This window comes from Salmo salar, chromosome 10 (assembly GCF_965601325.2).
Source record: "Salmo salar chromosome 10, fSalSal1, whole genome shotgun sequence".
NCBI lineage: Eukaryota > Metazoa > Chordata > Actinopteri > Salmoniformes > Salmonidae > Salmo > Salmo salar.
In genome coordinates, this window is record NC_138300.1 from 125115001 (window position 1) to 125136970 (window position 21970).

Consider the following 21970-nt stretch of genomic DNA (forward strand, 5'->3'; position numbering starts at 1 on the left):
GAGATATACATGGAGGAGGTTTAATATCCTGACCTAGTGAGATATACATGGAGGAGGTTTAATATCCTGACCTAGTGGGATATACATGGAGGAGGTTTAATATCCTGACCTAGTGAGATATACATGGAGGAGGTTTAATATCCTGACCTAGTGAGATATACATGGAGGAGGTTTAATATCCTGACCTAGTGAGATATACATGGAGGAGGTTTAATATCCTGACCTAGTGAGATATACATGGAGGAGGTTTAATATCCTGACCTAGTGAGATATACATGGAGGAGGTTTAATACCCTGACCTAGTGAGATATACATGGAGGAGGTTTAATATCCTGACCTAGTGAGATATACATGGAGGAGGCTCAATCAAACTAGTCATCTCGACTACTTTCTTATGTCCTCGCTGGCACAAAAGTTGTCCACACTTTTGACTGGTACTGTGTATATATACTGCTCAAAAAAATAAAGGGAACACTTAAACAACACATCCTAGATCTGAATGAAAGAAATAATTTTATTAAATAGTTTTTTGTTTTCATAGTTGAATGTGCTGACAACAAAATCACACAAAAATAATCAATGGAAATCCAATTTATCAACCCATGGAGGTCTGGATTTGGAGTCACACTCAAAATTAAAGTGGAAAACCACACAACAGGCTGATCCAACTTTGATGTAATGTCCTTAAAACAAGTCAAAATGAGGCTCAGTAGTGTGTGTGGCCCCACGTGCCTGTATGACCTCCCTACAACGCCTGGGCATGCTCCTGATGAGGTGGCGGATGGTCTCCTGAGGGATCTCCTCCCAGACCTGGACTAAAGCATCCGCCAACTCCTGGACAGTCTGTGGTGCAATGTGGCGTTGGTGGATGGAGCGAGACATGATGTCCCAGATGTGCTCAATTGGATTCAGGTCTGGGGAACGGGCGGGCCAGTCCATAGCATCAATGCCTTCCTCTTGCAGGAACTGCTGACACACTCCAGCCACATGAGGTCTAGCATTGTCTTGCATTAGGAGGAACCCAGGGCCAACCGCACCAGCATATGGTCTCACAAGGGGTCTGAGGATCTCATCTCGGTACCTAATGGCAGTCAGGCTACCTCTGGCGAGCACATGGAGGGCTGTGCGGCCCCCCAAAGAAATGCCACCCCACACCATGACTGACCCACCGCCAAACCGGTCATGCTGGAGGATGTTGCAGGAAGCAGAACGTTCTCCACGGCGTCTCCAGACTCTAGTCGTTACCACCAGCCCATCCTCTCTAGTCGTTACCACCAGCCCATCCTCTCTAGTCATTACCACCAGCCCATCCCCTCTAGTCGTTACCACCAGCCCATCCTCTCTAGTCGTTACCACCAGCCCATCCTCTCTAGTCGTTACCACCAGCCCATCCTCTCTAGTCATTACCACCAGCCCATCCTCTCTAGTCGTTACCACCAGCCCATCCTCTCTAGTCGTTACCACCAGCCCATCCTCTCTAGTCGTTACCACCAGCCCATCCGCCCATCCTCTCTAGTCGTTACCACCAGCCCATCCTCTCTAGTCGTTACCACCAGCCCATCCGCCCATCCTCTCTAGTCGTTACCACCAGCCCATCCTCTCTAGTCGTTACCCCCAGCCCATCCTCTCTAGTCGTTACCCCCAGCCCATCCTCTCTAGTCGTTACCACCAGCCCATCCTCTCTAGTCGTTACCCCCAGCCCATCCTCTCTAGTCGTTACCCCCAGCCCATCCTCTCTAGTCGTTACCCCCAGCCCATCCTCTCTAGTCGTTACCCCCAGCCCATCCTCTCTAGTCGTTACCACCAGCCCATCCTCTCTAGTCGTTACCACCAGCCCATCCTCTCTAGTCGTTACCACCAGCCCATCCTCTCTAGTCGTTACCACCAGCCCATCCTCTCTAGTCGTTACCCCCAGCCCATCCTCTCTAGTCGTTACCACCATCCTCCTGTGATTGAGATGTATAGCCAGCAGGGCGGCTCCAACCTTCAAGAGCCAAAAAACGTTGATCTCTATTTGGCCAAAACTATTGTCTACTGTACTCTACTATACTGTGCTCTACTCTCCTGTACTGTGCTCTACTCTCCTGTACTGTGCTCTACTCTACTGTACTGTGCTGTACTCTACTGTACTCTACTGTATTCTACTGTACTGCACTGTACTGCACTGTACTGCACTGTACTGCACTGGACTCTACTGTACACTACTGTATTGCACTGCACTGTACTATACTGTACTGGACTGTACTCTACTGGACTGTACTGTACTGGACTGTACTGGACTGTACTGTACTGGACTGTACTGTACTGGACTGTACTGTACTGTACTGGACTGTACTGTACTCTACTCTATTCTACTCTACTGTACTGTACTCTACTCTACTGTACTCTACTGTACTCTACTGTACTCTACTGTACTCTACTCTACTGTACTGTACTGCACTGCACTGTGCTCTACTCTACACTACTCTACTGTACTCTACTCTACTGTACTCTACTCTACTGTACTGTACTGCACTGTACTCTACTGTATTCTACTTTGCTACATGTACTGTACTCTACTGTACTCTACTGTACTGTACTCCACTGTATTCTAGTCTACGCTACTGTACTGTGCTCTACTGCACTCTATTGTATGCTACTGTGCTGCACTGTACTCTACTGTACTGTACTTTACTGTATTGTACTGTTCTGTATTGTACTGTATTTTACTGTACTCTACCGTACTGTATTGTACTGTACTCTACTGTACTATACACTACTGAACTCTACTCTACTGTACTCTACTGCACTGTACTCTACTCTACTGTATTCTATTCTACTGTACTCTACTGTATTGTACTGTACTGTATTGTACTTTACTCTACTGAATTGAGCTGTACTGTATTCTACTTACTCTACTTTACTCTACTGTACTGTACTGTATTTTACTGTACTGTACTCTACACTACTGTATTGTACTCTACTGCATTGTATTGTACTCTACTGCATTGTACTGCACTCTACTCTACTGCACTGTACTCTACTGTACTTTACTGTAATGCACTGTACTCTATTGTACACTACTGTACTGCACTGTACTCTACTGTACCCTACCCTACTGTATTGTACTTTACTCCATTGTACGCTACTATACTGTATTGTACTGTACTCTACTGTACTGTACTGTATTTTACTGTACTGTACTGTATTGTACTGTACTGTACTCTACTGTAATCTACTGTACTGTAATCTACTTTACTGTATTGTACTTTCTTGTACTGTACTGTATGGTACTGTACTCTACTGTATTGTACTCTACTGTACTGGATTGTACTCTACTGTACTGTATTGTACTCTACTGTACTGTATTGTACTCTACTGTATTGTACTCTACTGTATTGTACTCTACTGTACTGTACTCTACTGTACTCTACTGTACTGTATTGTACTGTACTCTACTATACTGTACTCTACTGTACTCTACTGTACTGTATTGTACTGTACACTACTGTACTCTACTATACTCTACTCTACTATACTCTACTGTACTCTACTGTACTGTATTGTACTCTACTCTACTATATTGTACTGTACTGTATTGTACTCTACTGTACTGTATTGTACCCTACTGTATTGTACTCTACTGATTTGTACTCTACTCTATTGTAAGCTACAATACTGTATTGTACTGTACTCTACTGTACTCTACTCTATTGTACTCTACTATACTGTATTGTACTCTACTATATTGTACTTACTGTATTGTACTCTACTGTACTGTATTGTACCCTACTGTATTGTATTCTACTGTACTGCACTGTACTCTACTGTATTGTACTCTACTGTATTGTACTGTACTGTACTGTACACTACTGTACTCTACTGTACTGTATTGTACTGTACTGTACACTACTGTACTCTACTGTATTGTACTGTACTGTACACTACTATACTCTACTATACTCTACTCTACTGTACTCTACTCTACTGTACTGTATTCTATTCTACTGTATTGTACTCTACTCTACACTACTGTACTCTACTGTACTGTACTCTACTGTACTGTACTCTACTGTATTCTATTCTACTGTACTCTACTGTATTCTATTCTACTGTACTCTACTGTACTGTACTCTACTGTACTGCACTGTATTGTACTCTACTGTACTGTATTGTATTGTACTGTACTGTATTGTACTTTACTCTGCTGTACCCTGCTGTACTCTACTGTACTCTACTGTATTGTACTGTACTGCATTGTACTGTACTCTACTGTACTCTACTGTATTTTGCTGTACTGTACTGTACTCTACTGTATTGTACTGTAGCCTACTGTATTGAACTGTAGTCTACTGTATTGTAGTGTACTGTACTCTACTGTATTGTACTCTACTGCATTGTATTGTACTCTACTGCACTGTACTTTATTCTACTGTATGCTACTTTACTGCACTGTACTCTATTGTACACTACTGTACTGCACTGTACTCTACTATATTGTACTTTACTATTCTGTCTTGTACTGTACTGTATTGTACTCTACTCTACTGTATTGTACTCTACTATACTGTATTGTACTCTACTATACTGTATTGTACTCTACTGTATTGTACTCTACTCTACTGTATTGTACTCTACTCTAAGGTAATCTACTCTACTGTTTTGTACTCTCCTGTATTGTACTGTACTCTACTGTATTGTACTGTACTGTACTCTACTCTACTGTATTGTACTGTACTGTACTCTACTGTACTCTACTGTACTGTACTCTACTGTATTGTACTCTACTGTATTGTACTGTACTCTACTCTACTGTATTGTACTGTACTCTACTCTACTGTATTGTACTGTACTCTACTCTACTGTATTGTACTGTACTGTATTGTACTGTACTCTACTCTACTGTATTGTACTGTACTGTATTGTACTGTACTCTACTCTACTGTATTGTACTCTACTGTATTGTACTGTACTGTACTCTACTGTATTGTACTGTACTCTACTCTACTGTATTGTACTGTACTCTACTCTACTGTATTGTACTGTACTGTATTGTACTGTACTCTACTCTACTGTATTGTACTCTACTGTATTGTACTGTACTCTACTGTACTGTACTCTACTGTATTGTACTCTACTGTACTGTACTGTACTGTACTCTACTGTATTGTACTGTACTGTACTCTACTGTATTGTACTGTACTCTACTCTACTGTACTGTACTCTACTCTACTGTATTGTACTCTACTGTACTGTACTCTACTCTACTGTATTGTACTCTACTGTATTGTACTGTACTCTACTGTACTCTACTGCTATGTGGATGACTGCTAAAGTGGATGTGATTGAATCCGCCCTTTAGTCTTTGGTTTACAAACCCAGTTTGAAGAAGCCACTGCGGTCTGATCCCCCACATAGGATTCCCCTCCCAGGTGACTACTTGGAAGTCCTCAATGGCGATGTCTACACTAAAACGACTCACTTCCTGTGTATTACCTCGAAGCTGCTCTGTTATACTGTATGATGTCACTTCCTGTGTATTACCTCGAAGCTGCTCTGTTATACTGTATGATGTCACTTCCTGTGTATTACCTCGAAGCTGCTCTGTTATACTGTATGATGTCACTTCCTGTGTATTACCTCGAAGCTGCTCTGTTATACTGTATGATGTCACTTCCTGTGTATTACCTCTAGGTCTCTGTGTTACCTGGCTCTGGGACTCAGAAGATCAGCTCACCTGCTGAGAAGAAGATTATCGGGAAGAAGGTTAGAGAGCTACATCATATACGCCTTAATAACACATTATGAAGGCTCATACATGCTTATAACATTTTCTAAAGCGTTATACTAACAGGCTAAAGCGTTACCGTTAGTTACTGGCAGGGTAAAGCGTTACCGTTAGTTACTGGCAGGGTAAAGCGTTACCGTTAGTTACTGGCAGGGTAAAGTGTTACCGTTAGTTACTGGCAGGGTAAAGCGTTACCGTTAGTTACTGGCAGGGTAAAGCGTTACCGTTAGTTACTGGCAGGGTAAAGCGTTACCGTTAGTTACTGGCAGGGTAAAGCGTTACCGTTAGTTACTGGCAGGGTAAAGCGTTACCGTTAGTTACTGGCAGGGTAAAGTGTTACCGTTGGTTACTGGCAGGGTAAAGCGTTACCGTTAGTTACTGGCAGGGTAAAGCGTTACCGTTAGTTACTGGCAGGGTAAAGCGTTACCGTTAGTTACTGGCAGGGTAAAGCGTTACCGTTAGTTACTGGCAGGGTACAGCGTTACCGTTAGTTACTGGCAGGGTAAACTGTTACCGTTAGTTACTGGCAGGGTAAAGTGTTACCGTTAGTTACTGGCAGGGTAAAGCGTTACCGTTAGTTACTGGCAGGGTAAAGCGTTACCGTTAGTTACTGGCAGGGTAAAGCGTTACCGTTAGTTACTGGCAGGGTAAAGCGTTACCGTTAGTTACTGGCAGGGTAAACTGTTACCGTTAGTTACTGGCAGGGTAAAGTGTTACCGTTAGTTACTGGCAGGGTAAAGCGTTACCGTTAGTTACTGGCAGGGTAAACTGTTACCGTTAGTTACTGGCAGGGTAAAGTGTTACCGTTAGTTACTGGCAGGGTAAAGCGTTACCGTTAGTTACTGGCAGGGTAAAGCGTTACCGTTAGTTACTGGCAGGGTAAAGCGTTACCGTTAGTTACTGGCAGGGTAAAGCGTTACCGTTAGTTACTGGCAGGGTAAAGCGTTACCGTTAGTTACTGGCAGGGTAAAGTGTTACCGTTAGTTTGCTTTCCAGGAGAGTTCAGGATTCATCCTCAACTCACCAAATCTGAAAACCCCGTCACACACACCGTCTGACTCCTCTCGCGTCCGCACTCACTACCAGACCAAGTAAGTACTCATCTCTTGTTATTTACATCATGTTGTCAAATGTCTTGTGTTGTATTGTGTATTATTGTCATTATTGTTTTAGTGTGAATATATAAAAAACATAAGGGACCTGAGATGAAGAAACTATGATAAATGTACTGGGGACCAGTATGATAAATGTACTGGGGGGACCAGTATGATAAATGTACGGGGGACCAGTATGATAAATGTACTGGGGGGACCAGTATGATAAATGTACGGGGGGGGGACCAGTATGATAAATGTACGGGGGGACCAGTATGATAAATGTAGGGGGGACCAGTATGATAAATGTACTGGGGACCAGTATGATAAATGTACTGGGGGGACCAGTATGATAAATGTACGGGGGACCAGTATGATAAATGTACTGGGGGGACCAGTATGATAAATGTACGGGGGACCAGTATGATAAATGTACTGGGGGGACCAGTATGATAAATGTACGGGGGGACCAGTATGATAAATGTACGGGGGACCAGTATGATAAATGTACGGGGGACCAGTATGATAAATGTACGGGGGGACCAGTATGATAAATGTACGGGGGGACCAGTATGATAAATGTACAGGGGACCAGTATGGTAAATGTACGGGGGGACCAGTATGATAAATGTAGGGGGGACCAGTATGATAAATGTACGGGGGGGGGGACCAGTATGATAAATGTACGGAGGACCAGTATGATAAATGTACGGGGGGACCAGTATGATAAATGTACGGGGGACCAGTATGATAAATGTACGGGGGGACCAGTATGATAAATGTACGGGGGACCAGTATGATAAATGTACTGGGGACCAGTATGATAAATGTACTGGGGGGACCAGTATGATAAATGTACGGGGGGACCAGTATGATAAATGTACGGGGGACCAGTATGATAAATGTACTGGGGACCAGTATGATAAATGTACAGGGGGGGGGGACCAGTATGGTAAATGTACGGGGGACCAGTATGGTAAATGTACAGGGGACCAGTATGATAAATGTATGCACTCACTAACTGTAAGTCGCTCTGGATAAGGGTGTCTGCTAAATGACTAATATGTTCAAGTCCTCATCAGGACTTGAACCTTGGTCCCTGTGACTGTCATTTAACTGTTACATCTAGAGGTCCAAACCTCTTGACAAGGTCTTTACGGGCTAGTTTCCTGTACACAGATTAAGCTTTATCCTGGACCAAAAAAAAAAAATGTCAATAGAGATTCTTCATTGAGTTTTAAATCCAGGAAAAGGCCTAATCTGTGTCCGGGAAACTGCCCCTAGGTGTTGTACTGATGTCGCTACAATATGTTCCAGGTTCTGTGACGTTTCAGCGCAGGAGAAGCTAAGAGCAGGCTGGACAAGGGGAAGCATCCACAAGCACAGGACCAATGGTTACACTGGGAGAGACACAGACAGGTAGAGACAGACAGGGAGAGGCAGACAGGTAGAGGCAGACAGGTAGAGGCAGACAGGTAGAGGCAGACAGGTAGAGGCAGACAGGTAGAGGCAGACAGGGAGAGGCAGACAGGGAGAGGCAGACAGGGAGAGGCAGACAGGGAGAGGCAGACAGGTAGAGGCAGACAGGTAGGTAGAGACACAAACAGGTAGAGACACAGACTGGGAGACACAGACTGGGAGAGACACAGACAGGTAGAGACAGACAGGGAGAGGCAGACAGGGAGAGGCAGACAGGGAGAGGCAGACAGGGAGAGGCAGACAGGTAGAGGCAGACAGGTAGAGGCAGACAGGTAGAGGCAGACAGGTAGAGGCAGACAGGTAGAGGCAGACAGGTAGAGGCAGACAGGGAGAGGCAGACAGGGAGAGGCAGACAGGGAGAGGCAGACAGGTAGAGGCAGACAGGTAGGTAGAGACACAAACAGGTAGAGACACAGACTGGGAGACACAGACTGGGAGAGACACAGACAGGTAGAGACACAGACAGGTAGAGACACAGACAGGTAGAGACACAGACAGGTAGGGAGAGACACAGACAGGTAGGGAGAGACACAGACAGGTAGAGACACACAGACAGGTAGAGACAGACCGGTAGGTAGAAACACAGACCGGTAGGTAGAAACACAGACAGACAGGTAGACACACAGACAGGTAGAGACACAGACAGGTAGAGACAGAGACAGGTAGAGACAGACCGGTAGACACACACCCAGACTGGGAAACACACAGACAGGTAGAGACACAGACAGGTAGGTAGAGACACAGACAGGTAGGTAGACACACAGACAGGTAGACACACAGACAGGTAGAGACACAGACAGGTAGGTAGACACACAGACAGGTAGACACACAGACAGGTAGAGACACAGACAGGTAGGTAGACACACAGACAGGTAGAGACACAGACAGGTAGGTAGACACACAGACAGGTAGAGACAGACCGGTAGAGACAGACAGGTAGACACACAGACAGGTAGGTAGACACCCAGACTGGGAAACACACAGACCGGTAGAGACAGACAGGTAGGTAGAGCGTTTAACACACCACTATATTCTTGTTATATGCTGTTATGACAGAAATGTTGTATCTCATATGCCTCCCTATGTTCCTCTCTTCCACAGGTTTAACCTCAGGCACTGACAGTCAAGGTACAAGCTCAGACATCAGCTCGCCCATGAAATGCCCTTTTAATATCTCTTCAACTGGCTAACAGAGATGATGACATATTCAGATGACAATGACATGGGTGCTGCTATTTCCATCCAAATAAAAACGGTTGATTTTTATCCATTTGGATTCAAAGACTCAGAAGTGTTGCCTCTGTAAATCCACAGGAGATGTGTTATTTTACCTTTTATTTAACGAGGCAAGTCAGTTAAGAATGAATTCTTATTTTACAATGACGGCCTAGGAACAGTGGGTTAACTGCCTTGTTCAGGGGCAGAACGACAGATTTTAACCTTGTCAGCTCGGGGATTTGATCTTGCAACCTTTCGGTAACTAGTCCAACGCTCTAACCACTAGGCTACCTGCCTCCTCTAACCACTAGGCTACCTGCCTCCTCTAACCACTAGGCTACCTGCCTCCTCTAACCACTAGGCTACCTGCCCCTCTAACCACTAGGCTACCTGCCTCTCTAACCACTAGGCTACCTGCCTCCTCTAACCACTAGGCTACCTGCCTCCTCTAACCACTACGCTACGTGCATCCTCAAACCACCAGGCTACCTGCCTCCTCTAACAACTAGGCTACCTGCCTCCTCTAACCACTAGGCTACCTGCCTCCTCTAACCACTAGGCTACCTGCCTCCTCTAACCACTAGGCTACCTGCCTCTCTAACCACCAGGCTACCTGCCTCTCTAACCACTAGGCTACCTGCCTCTCTAACCACTAGGCTACCTGCCTCTCTAACCACTAGGCTACCTGCCTCCTCTAACCACTAGGCTACCTGCCTCTCTAACCACTAGGCTACCTGCCTCCTCTAACCACTAGGCTACCTGCCTCCTCTAACCACTAGGCTACCTGCCTCCTCTAACCACCAGGCTACCTGCATCCTCTAACCACTAGGCTACCTGCCTCCTCTAACCACTAGACTACCTGCCTCTCTAACCACTAGGCTACCTGCCTCCTCTAACCACTAGGCTACCTGCCTCTCTAACCACTAGGCTACCTGCCTCCTCTAACCACTAAGCTAACCACTAGGCTACCCGCCTCCTCTAACCACTAGGCTACCCGCCTCCTCTAACCACTAGGCTACCCGCCTCCTCTAACCACTAGGCTACCCGCCTCCTCTAACCACTAGGCTACCCGCCTCCTCTAACCACTAGGCTACCCGCCTCCTCTAACCACTAGGCTACCCGCCTCCTCTAACCACTAGGCTACCCGCCTCCTCTAACCACTAGGCTACCCGCCTCCTCTAACCACTAGGCTACCCGCTTCCTCTAACCACTAGGCTACCTGCCTCTCTAACCACTAGGCTACCTGCCTCTCTAACCACTAGGCTACCTGCCTCCTCTAACCACTAGGCTACCTGCCTCTCTAACCACTAGGCTACCTGCCTCCTCTAACCACTAGGCTACCTGCCTCCTCTAACCACCAGGCTACCTGCATCCTCTAACCACTAGGCTACCTGCCTCCTCTAACCACTAGACTACCTGCCTCTCTAACCACTAGGCTACCTGCCTCCTCTAACCACTAGGCTACCTGCCTCTCTAACCACTAGGCTACCTGCCTCCTCTAACCACTAGGCTACCCGCCTCCTCTAACCACTAGGCTACCCGCCTCCTCTAACCACTAGGCTACCCGCCTCCTCTAACCACTAGGCTACCCGCCTCCTCTAACCACTAGGCTACCCGCCTCCTCTAACCACTAGGCTACCCGCCTCCTCTAACCACTAGGCTACCCGCTTCCTCTAACCACTAGGCTACCTGCTTCCTCTAACCACTAGGCTACCTGCTTCCTCTAACCACTAGGCTACCTGCCTCCTCTAACCACTAGGCTACCTGCCTCCTCTAACCACTAAGCTAACCACTAGGCTACCCGCCTCCTCTAACCACTAGGCTACCCGCCTCCTCTAACCACTAGGCTACCCGCCTCCTCTAACCACTAGGCTACCCGCCTCCTCTAACCACTAGGCTACCTGCTTCCTCTAACCACTAGGCTACCTGCTTCCTCTAACCACTAGGCTACCTGCTTCCTCTAACCACTAGGCTACCTGCTTCCTCTAACCACTAGGCTACCTGCTTCCTCTAACCACTAGGCTACCTGCTTCCTCTAACCACTAGGCTACCTGCCTCCTCTAACCACTAAGCTAACCACTAGGCTACCCGCCTCCTCTAACCACTAGGCTACCCGCCTCCTCTAACCACTAGGCTACCCGCCTCCTCTAACCACTAGGCTACCCGCCTCCTCTAACCACTAGGCTACCTGCCTCCTCTAACCACTAGGCTACCTGCCTCCTCTAACCACTAAGCTACCTGCCTCTCTAACCACTAGACTACCTGCCTCCACAGCTGTTCTGCCTATCTGGCAAGCCGCGTGATATCAATCTAATTGAACTGTGCTAAACTTTGCCTATCTGGCAACCCGGGCAGATTCAAGCAAACGCCCAGTAGAGTATTTGAATGATTTTGAATAGTGTTTGAATCCAGGCCTTGGATGAAAAGGCAGTAGGCAGGACACTGACCCCTGTGAGGTCATGCCGCATTGGCGTCACAGTAGTGTAGCAGAATGTCATAATTTACCCCCCCAGTAGACACAGCCTCTCTCCCTACAGGCAACAGCACCAAACAAGCCTCCACAATTACATACAGTACTGTAGTCGTTTCCCCGCTTTTTCAAAATCTACACTAGGATTAAATAAATACAGACTTACTGCGTCAAAACACAATGGGACAGTTTCCCGGGCAGAAACAGATTCATCTTAAACCCAGTCCTGGACTAAAAAGCATGTCCGGGACTTGGCTTCATCTCGTTATTTGTGTAAAATTATATACTGTATTCTCAATGAATTTACCCGGTTAAATAACGGCCAAAAAAAACGGATAAATGAAAGTCTTGAAACGCTTCTAAAACATGTTTCATAGCTGTGGATCTGTGTGGTACACCTGTTCCTTTCTGAAGAGAGGATACGTCCCAAAATGCACCCTATTCCCTATGAAGTACACTACTTTAGACCAGGGCTTCTAGGGCTCTGTATAAGGCATTAGAATAGGGTGTCATTTGGGACGCAGTGAGCCGTCGTTGAAACAGGACAAGGAGAAGGTTGTATTCTTTCTACTGAGGCTGCTGGTCCAATGACAGTAGGTGTTCTAATGATGCTGGTCCAATGACAGTAGGTGTTCTAATGATGCTGGTCCAATCGCAGTAGGGGTTCTAATGATGCTGTCCAATGACAGTAGGTGTTCTAATGATGCTGGTCCAATGACAGTAGGTGTTCTAATGATGCTGGTCCAATCGCAGTAGGGGTTCTAATGATGCTGTCCAATGACAGTAGGTGTTCTAATGATGCTGGTCCAATGACAGTAGGTGTTCTAATGATGCTGGTCCAATGACAGTAGGTGTTCTAATGATGCTGGTCCAATGACAGTAGGTGTTCTAATGATGCTGGTCCAATGGCAGTAGGTGTTCTAATGATGCTGGTCCAATGGCAGTAGGTGTTCTAATGATGCTGTCCAATGGCAGTAGGTGTTCTAATGATGCTGTCCAATGACAGTAGGTGTTCTAATGATGCTGGTCCAATGACAGTAGGTGTTCTAATGATGCTGGTCCAATGACAGTAGGTGTTCTAATGATGCTGTCCAATGACAGTAGGTGTTCTAATGATGCTGTCCAATGACAGTAGGTGTTCTAATGATGCTGTCCAATAACAGTAGGTGTTCTAAATATGTGGTCCAATATACTGCTGTTGACCAGGGCCCTACCCTTCGTGGGTAAGAGGGTGTCATTTTGGATACAACCAGTGTCTCTGGTTGTAACAGACCCGACAGACAGACAGACAGACAGACAGACAGACAGACAGACAGACACCGTAACAGACAGACAGACACCGTAAAAGACAGACAGACACCGCAACAGACACCGCAACAGACACCGCAACAGACACCGCAACAGACACCGCAACAGACACCGCAGCAGACACCGCAGCAGACTCTGCAGCAGACACCGCAGCAGACACCGCAGCAGACTCTGCAGCAGACACCGCAGCAGACACCGCAGCAGACACCGCAGCAGACTCAGCAACAGTCCTAGAAACAGCAGTGACCGACTGCCAAATGATTCACTGGAGTGAAATACAGGACAATGAGTTGGTTTACCTCATCAAGACTTTGTCCCACTACACCAGGACACTATGGAGGCTGAGATGAACTACACCAGGACACTATGGAGGCTGAGATGAACTACACCGGGTCACTATGGAGGCTGAGATGAACTACACCAGGACACTATGGAGGCTGAGATGAACTACACCGGGACACTATGGAGGCTGAGATGAACTACACCGGGACACTATGGAGGCTGAGATGAACTACACCAGGACACTATGGAGGCTGAGATGAACTACACCGGGACACTATGGAGGCTGAGATGAACTACACCAGGACACTATGGAGGCTGAGATGAACTACACCAGGACACTATGGAGGCTGAGATGAACTACACCAGGACACTATGGAGGCTGAGATGAACTACACCGGGACACTATGGAGGCTGAGATGAACTACACCAGGACACTATGGAGGCTGAGATGAACTACACCAGGACACTATGGAGGCTGAGATGAACTACACCAGGACACTATGGAGGCTGAGATGAACTACACCGGGACACTATGGAGGCTGAGATGAACTACACCGGGACACTATGGAGGCTGAGATGAACTACACCAGGACACTATGGAGGCTGAGATGAACTACACCGGGACACTATGGAGGCTGAGATGAACTACACCGGGACACTATGGAGGCTGAGATGAACTACACCAGGACACTATGGAGGCTGAGATGAACTACACCAGGTCACTATGGAGGCTGAGATGAACTACACCAGGACACTATGGAGGCTGAGATGAACTACACCAGGACACTATGGAGGCTGAGATGAACTACACCAGGACACTATGGAGGCTGAGATGAACTACACCGGGACACTATGGAGGCTGAGATGAACTACACCAGGACACTATGGAGGCTGAGATGAACTACACCAGGACACTATGGAGGCTGAGATGAACTACACCAGGACACTATGGAGGCTGAGATGAACTACACCAGGACACTATGGAGGCTGAGATGAAACGTGATAATAATTATACCATTATTACAAACCTGTGACGTAACCATGTGACGTAACCATGTGACGTAACCATGTGACGTAACCATGTGACGTAACCATGTGACCTAACCATGTGACGTAACCATGTGACATAACCGTTATAGATAATGTTGAGGTCTTCACAAGAAATGTTGCTTTGCACTTGTTTTCAATACGCAGCCAGTCACAGTAACCAATCACAGTAACAGTAACCAGTCACAGTAACCAGTCACAGTAACCAGTCACAGTCACAGTAACCAATCACAGTAACCAATCACAGTAACCAGTCACAGTAACCAGTCACAGTCACAGTAACCAATCACAGTCACAGTAACCAATCACAGTCACAGTAACCAGTCACAGTCACAGTAACCAGTCACAGTCACAGTAACCAGTCACAGTAACCAATCACAGAAACCAATCACAGTCACAGTAACCAGTCACAGTAACCAGTCACAGTAACCAGTCACAATCACAGTAACCAGTCACAATCACAGTAACCAGTCACAGTAACCAGTCACAGTAACCAGTCACAATCACAGTAACCAGTCACAGTCACAGTAACCAATCACAGTAACCAGTCACAATCACAGTAACCAATCACAGTAACCAGTCACAGTCACAGTAACCAATCACAGTCACAGTAACCAATCACAGTAACCAGTCACAATCACAGTAACCAGTCACAGTAACCAGTCACAATCACAGTAACCAGTCACAATCACAGTAACCAGTCACAGTAACCAGTCACAATCACAGTAACCAGTCACAGTCACAGTAACCAATCACAGTAACCAGTCACAATCACAGTAACCAATCACAGTAACCAGTCACAGTAACCAGACAGAGAGCAGAACAGAGGCTAGGAGAGACAGAGAGACAGAACAGAGGCTAGGAGAGACAGAGAGACACAACAGAGGCTAGGAGAGACAGAACAGAGGCTAGGAGAGACAGAGAGACAGAACAGAGGCTAGGAGAGACAGAACAGAGGCTAGGAGAGACAGGGAGCAGAACAGAGGCTAGGAGAGACAGAACAGAGGCTAGGAGAGACAGAACAGAGGCTAGGAGAGACAGAACAGAGGCTAGGAGAGACAGAACAGAGGCTAGGAGAGACAGGGAGCAGAACAGAGGCTAGGAGAGACAGAACAGAGGCTAGGAGAGACAGAGAGCAGAACAGAGGCTAGGAGAGACAGAACAGAGGCTAGGAGAGACAGAGCAGAGGCTAGGAGAGACAGAACAGAGGCTAGGAGAGACAGAACAGAGGCTAGGAGAGACAGAACAGAGGCTAGGAGAGACAGAACAGAGGCTAGGAGAGACAGAACAGAGGCTAGGAGAGACAGAGAGCAGAACAGAGGCTAGGAGAGACAGAACAGAGGCTAGGAGAGACAGAACAGAGGCTAGGAGAGACAGAACAGAGGCTAGGAGAGACAGAACAGAGGCTAGGAGAGACAGAACAGAGGCTAGGAGAGACAGAGAGCAGAACAGAGGCTAGGAGAGACAGAGAGCAGAACAGAGGCTAGGAGAGACAGAGAGCAGAACAGAGGCTAGGAGAGACAGAACAGAGGCTAGGAGAGACAGAGAGTCGGAACAGAGGCTAGGAGAGACAGAGGACAGAACAGAGGCTAGGAGAGACAGAGAGTCGGAACAGAGGCTAGGAGAGACAGAGGACAGAACAGAGGCTAGGAGAGACAGAACAGAGGCTAGGAGAGACAGAGAGACAGAACAGAGGCTAGGAGAGACAGAGAGCAGAACAGAGGCTAGGAGAGACAGAACAGAGGCTAGGAGAGACAGAACAGAGGCTAGGAGAGACAGAGAGCAAAACAGAGACTAGGAGAGACAGGGAGCAGAACAGAGGCTAGGAGAGACAGAGAGACAGAACAGAGGCTAGGAGAGACAGAACAGAGGCTAGGAGAGACAGAGAGACAGACATGAGCCACATGGTAACCAGAAAGGTCAGAGTACCTTTCCATTCAGTCTAGGAGTGCTGACCTCGGATCAGGTCCACCTTCTCATTCATTATGAATTGAAAGGCAAAGATCAACCCCACACTCCAATTCCAGGTGCTTTGTGAATACGGCCCTTGAAAGAAAGAGTAAAAGCGATCACAAAAAAACACATCAGGGGTCAGATGTGATGCCAGCTGACCTATGACCCTATCTGCTCTGAAGCCAGCTGACCTATGACCCTCTCCTCTCTGATGCCAGCTGACCTATGACCCTCTCCTCTCTGATGCCAGCTGACCTATGACCCTCTCCTCTCTGATGCCAGCTGACCTAGGACCCTCTCTGCTCTGATGCCAGCTGACCTATGACCCTCTACCTCTCCCCTCTGAGTGTAGGGTTGTTTTCTCTAAAGTGCTTCCCAAATAGCATCCTATTCCCTCTATAGACCAGGGCCCATAAGGCTCCACAGGATATGATGCCATTGGGATGTGTTTTAACTGTACCTGCACAGTGGTCTCTCTCTCTCTTCTCTCCCTTGTTTTCTTGGTGACATTCCATCTTGTGTTTAAAACGTCTCTCCCTGCCTTTTATGGAGAAGTACCCCAGGCAACTATTCACCCCTCTCCTCCTCTCTCTTTCTCTCCCCCTCTCTCTCTCTTTCTCTCCCTTCTCCCTTTCTCTCCCCCTCTCTCCCCTTTTCTACGTCTCTCTCTCCCTCCCCTCTACCCCTGTGCCTCTCTCCTTCTCTCCCTCCCCTCTACCCCTGTGCCTCTCTCCTTCTCTCTCTTCCCTCTATCCCCCTGCCCCTCTCTCTCCTTCTCCCTTCCCTCTATCCCCCTCACCTCTCTCTCTCTCTCTCTCTCCCCCTTGCCCCCCTCTCTCTATCCCCCTCTCATCTCTTTCTCTCTCTCTCCAACTCTCTCTCTCTCTCTCTCCCTCTTGGCACAGACATGCTCAGGAGAGTGCTGATAACACTCCTCGCCACTGGCAGAGGTTAGGAAGGAGGTGAAGGTCTTGTTGAGGATTGGTAATGAATAATGGACAAATAATGCTGTTGATATTGTGTACTTACAAAGAACACAGCCACTGTCACTGCAAACAAGACAAAATGGTTAAGAAACATAAACAAGTATAGTGGTCTTCAATATGTTTACTGTGTCTCGTAGACGTAATTTAGACGTAATATTTGCTTCTAACTAGTGCAATTCTGAACGTCTTAATTATCTATGTTTCTCTTCACGTTGACACCATAGATCTCTCTGTGCCGTTTTCAAAAAGCATTCTGATCTGGGATCAGATCCCCCCCCCCCCCCCCCCCCCTGTCTATTTAATCTGATTCATTCTGATCTATGATCAGATCCCCCCTGTCTATTTAATCTGATTCATCAGATCCCCCCTGTCTATTTAATCTGATTCATTCTGATCTGGGATCAGATCCCCCTGTCTATTTAATCTGATTCATCAGATCCCCCCTGTCTATTTAATCTGATTCATTCTGATCTGGGATCAGATCCCCCTGTCTATTTAATCTGATTCATTAGATCCCCCCTGTCTATTTAATCTGATTCATCAGATCCCCCCTGTCTATTTAATCTGATTCATCAGATCCCCCCCTGTCTATTTAATCTGATTAATTCTGATCTAGGATCAGATCCCCCCTGTCTATTTAATCTGATTCATCAGATCCCCCCTGTCTATTTAATCTGATTCATCAGATCCCCCCTGTCTATTTAATCTGATTCATTCTGATCTAGGATCAGATCCCCCCCCCCTGTCTATTTAATCTGATTCATCAGATCCCCCCTGTCTATTTAATCTGATTCATTCTGATCTAGGATCAGATCCCCCCCCCCCTGTCTATTTAATCTGATTCATCAGATCCCCCCTGTCTATTTAATCTGATTAATTCTGATCTAGGATCAGATCCCCCCTGTCTATTTAATCTGATTCATCAGATCCCCCTGTCTATTTAATCTGATTAATCAGATCCCCCTGTCTATTTAATCTGATTCAGCAGATCCCCCTGTCTATTTAATCTGATTAACTGGGATCTAAAAGGCTAAACTGATCCTAAATCAGCCCTCCTCCTCCCAGACTGTGTCTGGCCCAGTTACCAGCAGGTGTCTTGATAATAGAAAAATGCAGCGAGTCAATGATTCCTGCGCTGCATGAAATTGTTAAAATAATGTTTTCATATTTCTGTTTTGATATGATCAATCCATGACCTGCCTGAATACTAATATACCACTAGGCCTATTTCCCATGACCTGCCTGAATACTAATATACCACTAGGCCTGTTTCCCATGACCTGCCTGAATACTAATATACCACGAGGCCTGTTTCCCATGACCTGCCTGAATACTAATATACCACTAGGCCTATTTCCCATGACCTGCCTGAATACTAATAACCACTAGGCCTGTTTCCCATGACCTGCCTGAATACTAATATACCACTAGGCCTATTTCCCATGACCTGCCTGAATACTAATATACCACGAGGCCTTTCACTGTAAGGTCTACTACACCTGTTGTATTCAGCATTTTCACTGTGAGGTCTACTACACCTGTTGTATTCAGCATTTCACTGTGAGGTCTACTACACCTGTTGTATTCAGCATTTCACTGTGAGGTCTACTACACCTGTTGTATTCAGTATTTCACTGTAAGGTCTACTACACCTGTTGTATTCAGCATTTCACTGTGAGGTCTACTACACCTGTTGTATTCAGCATTTCACTGTGAGGTCTACTACACCTGTTGTATTCAGCATTTTCACTGTGAGGTCTACTACACCTGTTGTATTCAGCATTTCACTGTGAGGTCTACTACACCAGTTGTATTCAGCATTTTCACTGTGAGGTCTACTACACCTGTTGTATTCAGCATTTCACTGTAAGGTCTACTACACCTGTTGTATTCAGCATTTCAATGTGAGGTCTACTACACTTGTTGTATTCAGCATTTCACTGTGAGGTCTACTACACCTGTTGTATTCAGCATTTCACTGTGAGGTCTACTACACCTGTTGTATTCAGCATTTTCACTGTGAGGTCTACTACACCTGTTGTATTCAGCATTTCACTGTAAGGTCTACTACACCTGTTGTATTCAGCATTTCACTGTAAGGTCTACCTACACCTGTTGTATTCAGCATTTTCACTGTGAGGTCTACTACACCTGTTGTATTCAGCATTTTCACTGTGAGGTCTACTACACCAGTTGTATTCAGCATTTTCACTGTGAGGTCTACTACACCTGTTGTATTCAGCATTTCACTGTAAGGTCTACTACACCTGTTGTATTCAGCATTTCAATGTAAGTTCTACTACACCTGTTGTATTCAGCATTTCACTGTAAGGTCTACTACACCTGTTGTATTCAGCATTTCACTGTGAGGTCTACTACACCTGTTGTATTCAGCATTTCACTGTAAGGTCTACCTACACCTGTTGTATTCAGCATTTCACTGTGAGGTCAACTACACCTGTTGTAGTCAGCATTTCACTGTAAGGTCTACTACACCTGTTGTATTCAGCATTTCACTGTGAGGTCTACTACACCTGTTGTATTCAGCATTTCACTGTGAGGTCTAAACCTGTTGTATTCAGCATTTCACTGTGAGGTCTACTACACCTGTTGTATTCAGCATTTCACTGTGAGGTCTACTACACCTGTTGTATTCAGCATTTCACTGTGAGGTCTACTACACCTGTTGTATTCAGCATTTCACTGTGAGGTCTACTACACCTGTTGTATTCAGCATTTTCACTGTGAGGTCTACTACACCTGTTGTATTCAGCATTTTCAATGTGAGGTCTACTACACCTGTTGTATTCAGCATTTCACTGTGAGGTCTACTATACCTGTTGTATTCAGCATTTCACTGTAAGGTCTACTACACCTGTTGTATTCAGCATTTCACTGTGAGGTCTACTACACCTGTTGTATTCAGCATTTCACTGTGAGGTCTACTACACCTGTTGTATTCAGCATTTCACTGTAAGGTCTACCTACACCTGTTGTATTCAGCATTTCACTGTGAGGTCTACTACACCTGTTGTATTCAGCATTTCACTGTGAGGTCTACTACACCTGTTGTATTCAGCATTTCACTGTGAGGTCTACTACACCTGTTGTATTCAGCATTTCACTGTGAGGTCTACTACACCTGTTGTATTCAGCATTTCACTGTAAGGTCTACTACACCTGTTGTATTCAGCATTTCACTGTGAGGTCTACTACACCTGTTGTATTCAGCATTTCACTGTAAGGTCTACTACACCTGTTGTATTCAGCATTTCACTGTGAGGTCTACCTACACCTGTTGTATTCAGCATTTCACTGTGAGGTCTACTACACCTGTTGTATTCAGCATTTCACTGTGAGGTCTAAACCTGTTGTATTCAGCATTTCACTGTGAGGTCTACTACACCTGTTGTATTCAGCATTTCACTGTGAGGTCTACTACACCTGTTGTATTCAGCATTTCACTGTGAGGTCTACTACACCTGTTGTATTCAGCATTTCACTGTGAGGTCTACTACACCTGTTGTATTCAGCATTTCACTGTGAGGTCTACTACACCTGTTGTATTCAGCATTTCACTGTGAGGTCTACTACACCTGTTGTATTCAGCATTTCACTGTGAGGTCTACTACACCTGTTGTATTCAGCATTTCACTGTGAGGTCTACTACACCTGTTGTATTCAGCATTTCACTGTAAGGTCTACTACACCTGTTGTATTCAGCATTTCACTGTGAGGTCTACTACACCTGTTGTATTCAGCATTTCACTGTAAGGTCTACTACACCTGTTGTATTCAGCATTTCACTGTGAGGTCTACTACACCTGTTGTATTCAGCATTTCACTGTAAGGTCTACTACACCTCTTGTATTCAGCATTTCACTGTGAGGTCTACTACACCTGTTGTATTCAGCATTTCACTGTGAGGTCTACTACACCTGTTGTATTCAGCATTTCACTGTGAGGTCTACTACACCTGTTGTATTCAGCATTTCACTGTAAGGTCTACTACACCTGTTGTATTCAGCATTTCACTGTGAGGTCTACACCTGTTGTATTCAGCATTTCACTGTGAGGTCTACTACACCTGTTGTATTCAGGATTTCACTGTGAGGTCTACACCTGCTGTATTCAGCATTTCACTGTAAGTTCTACTACACCTGTTGTATTCAGCATTTTCACTGTGAGGTGTACAAATACCTGTTGTATTCGGCACACGTGACTAATACCATTTTGATGTGATGTACAGTAGCCTTGGCTCCTGGCTCAGATATTGTGTGAACCTAAGGAGTTGAAACAGATTCCTGAGAGGCTTGGTGAATACAGCCTTGGTCTCCCAGTGTATGAATGATTCAGTCCAACCTGA

General features: G+C 45.9%; 1 protein-coding gene across 2 annotated transcripts in view; it reads left to right on the plus strand.

The window, feature by feature from the left end:
- saxo4 (stabilizer of axonemal microtubules 4) overlaps window positions 1-9616 on the plus strand; it is a 24578-nt gene extending 14962 nt beyond the window's left edge. For both annotated transcript variants that reach the window (XM_082957475.1, XM_082957474.1), the window contains 4 exons: window positions 5674-5745; window positions 6764-6858; window positions 8179-8280; window positions 9442-9616. In XM_082957475.1, the coding sequence (XP_082813601.1) occupies window positions 5674-5745; window positions 6764-6858; window positions 8179-8280; window positions 9442-9460 (288 nt within the window). In that variant the 3' untranslated portion in view covers window positions 9461-9616. The remainder of the gene's footprint in view (window positions 1-5673; window positions 5746-6763; window positions 6859-8178; window positions 8281-9441) is intronic.
- The last annotated feature ends 12354 nt before the right edge of the window (window positions 9617-21970 follow it).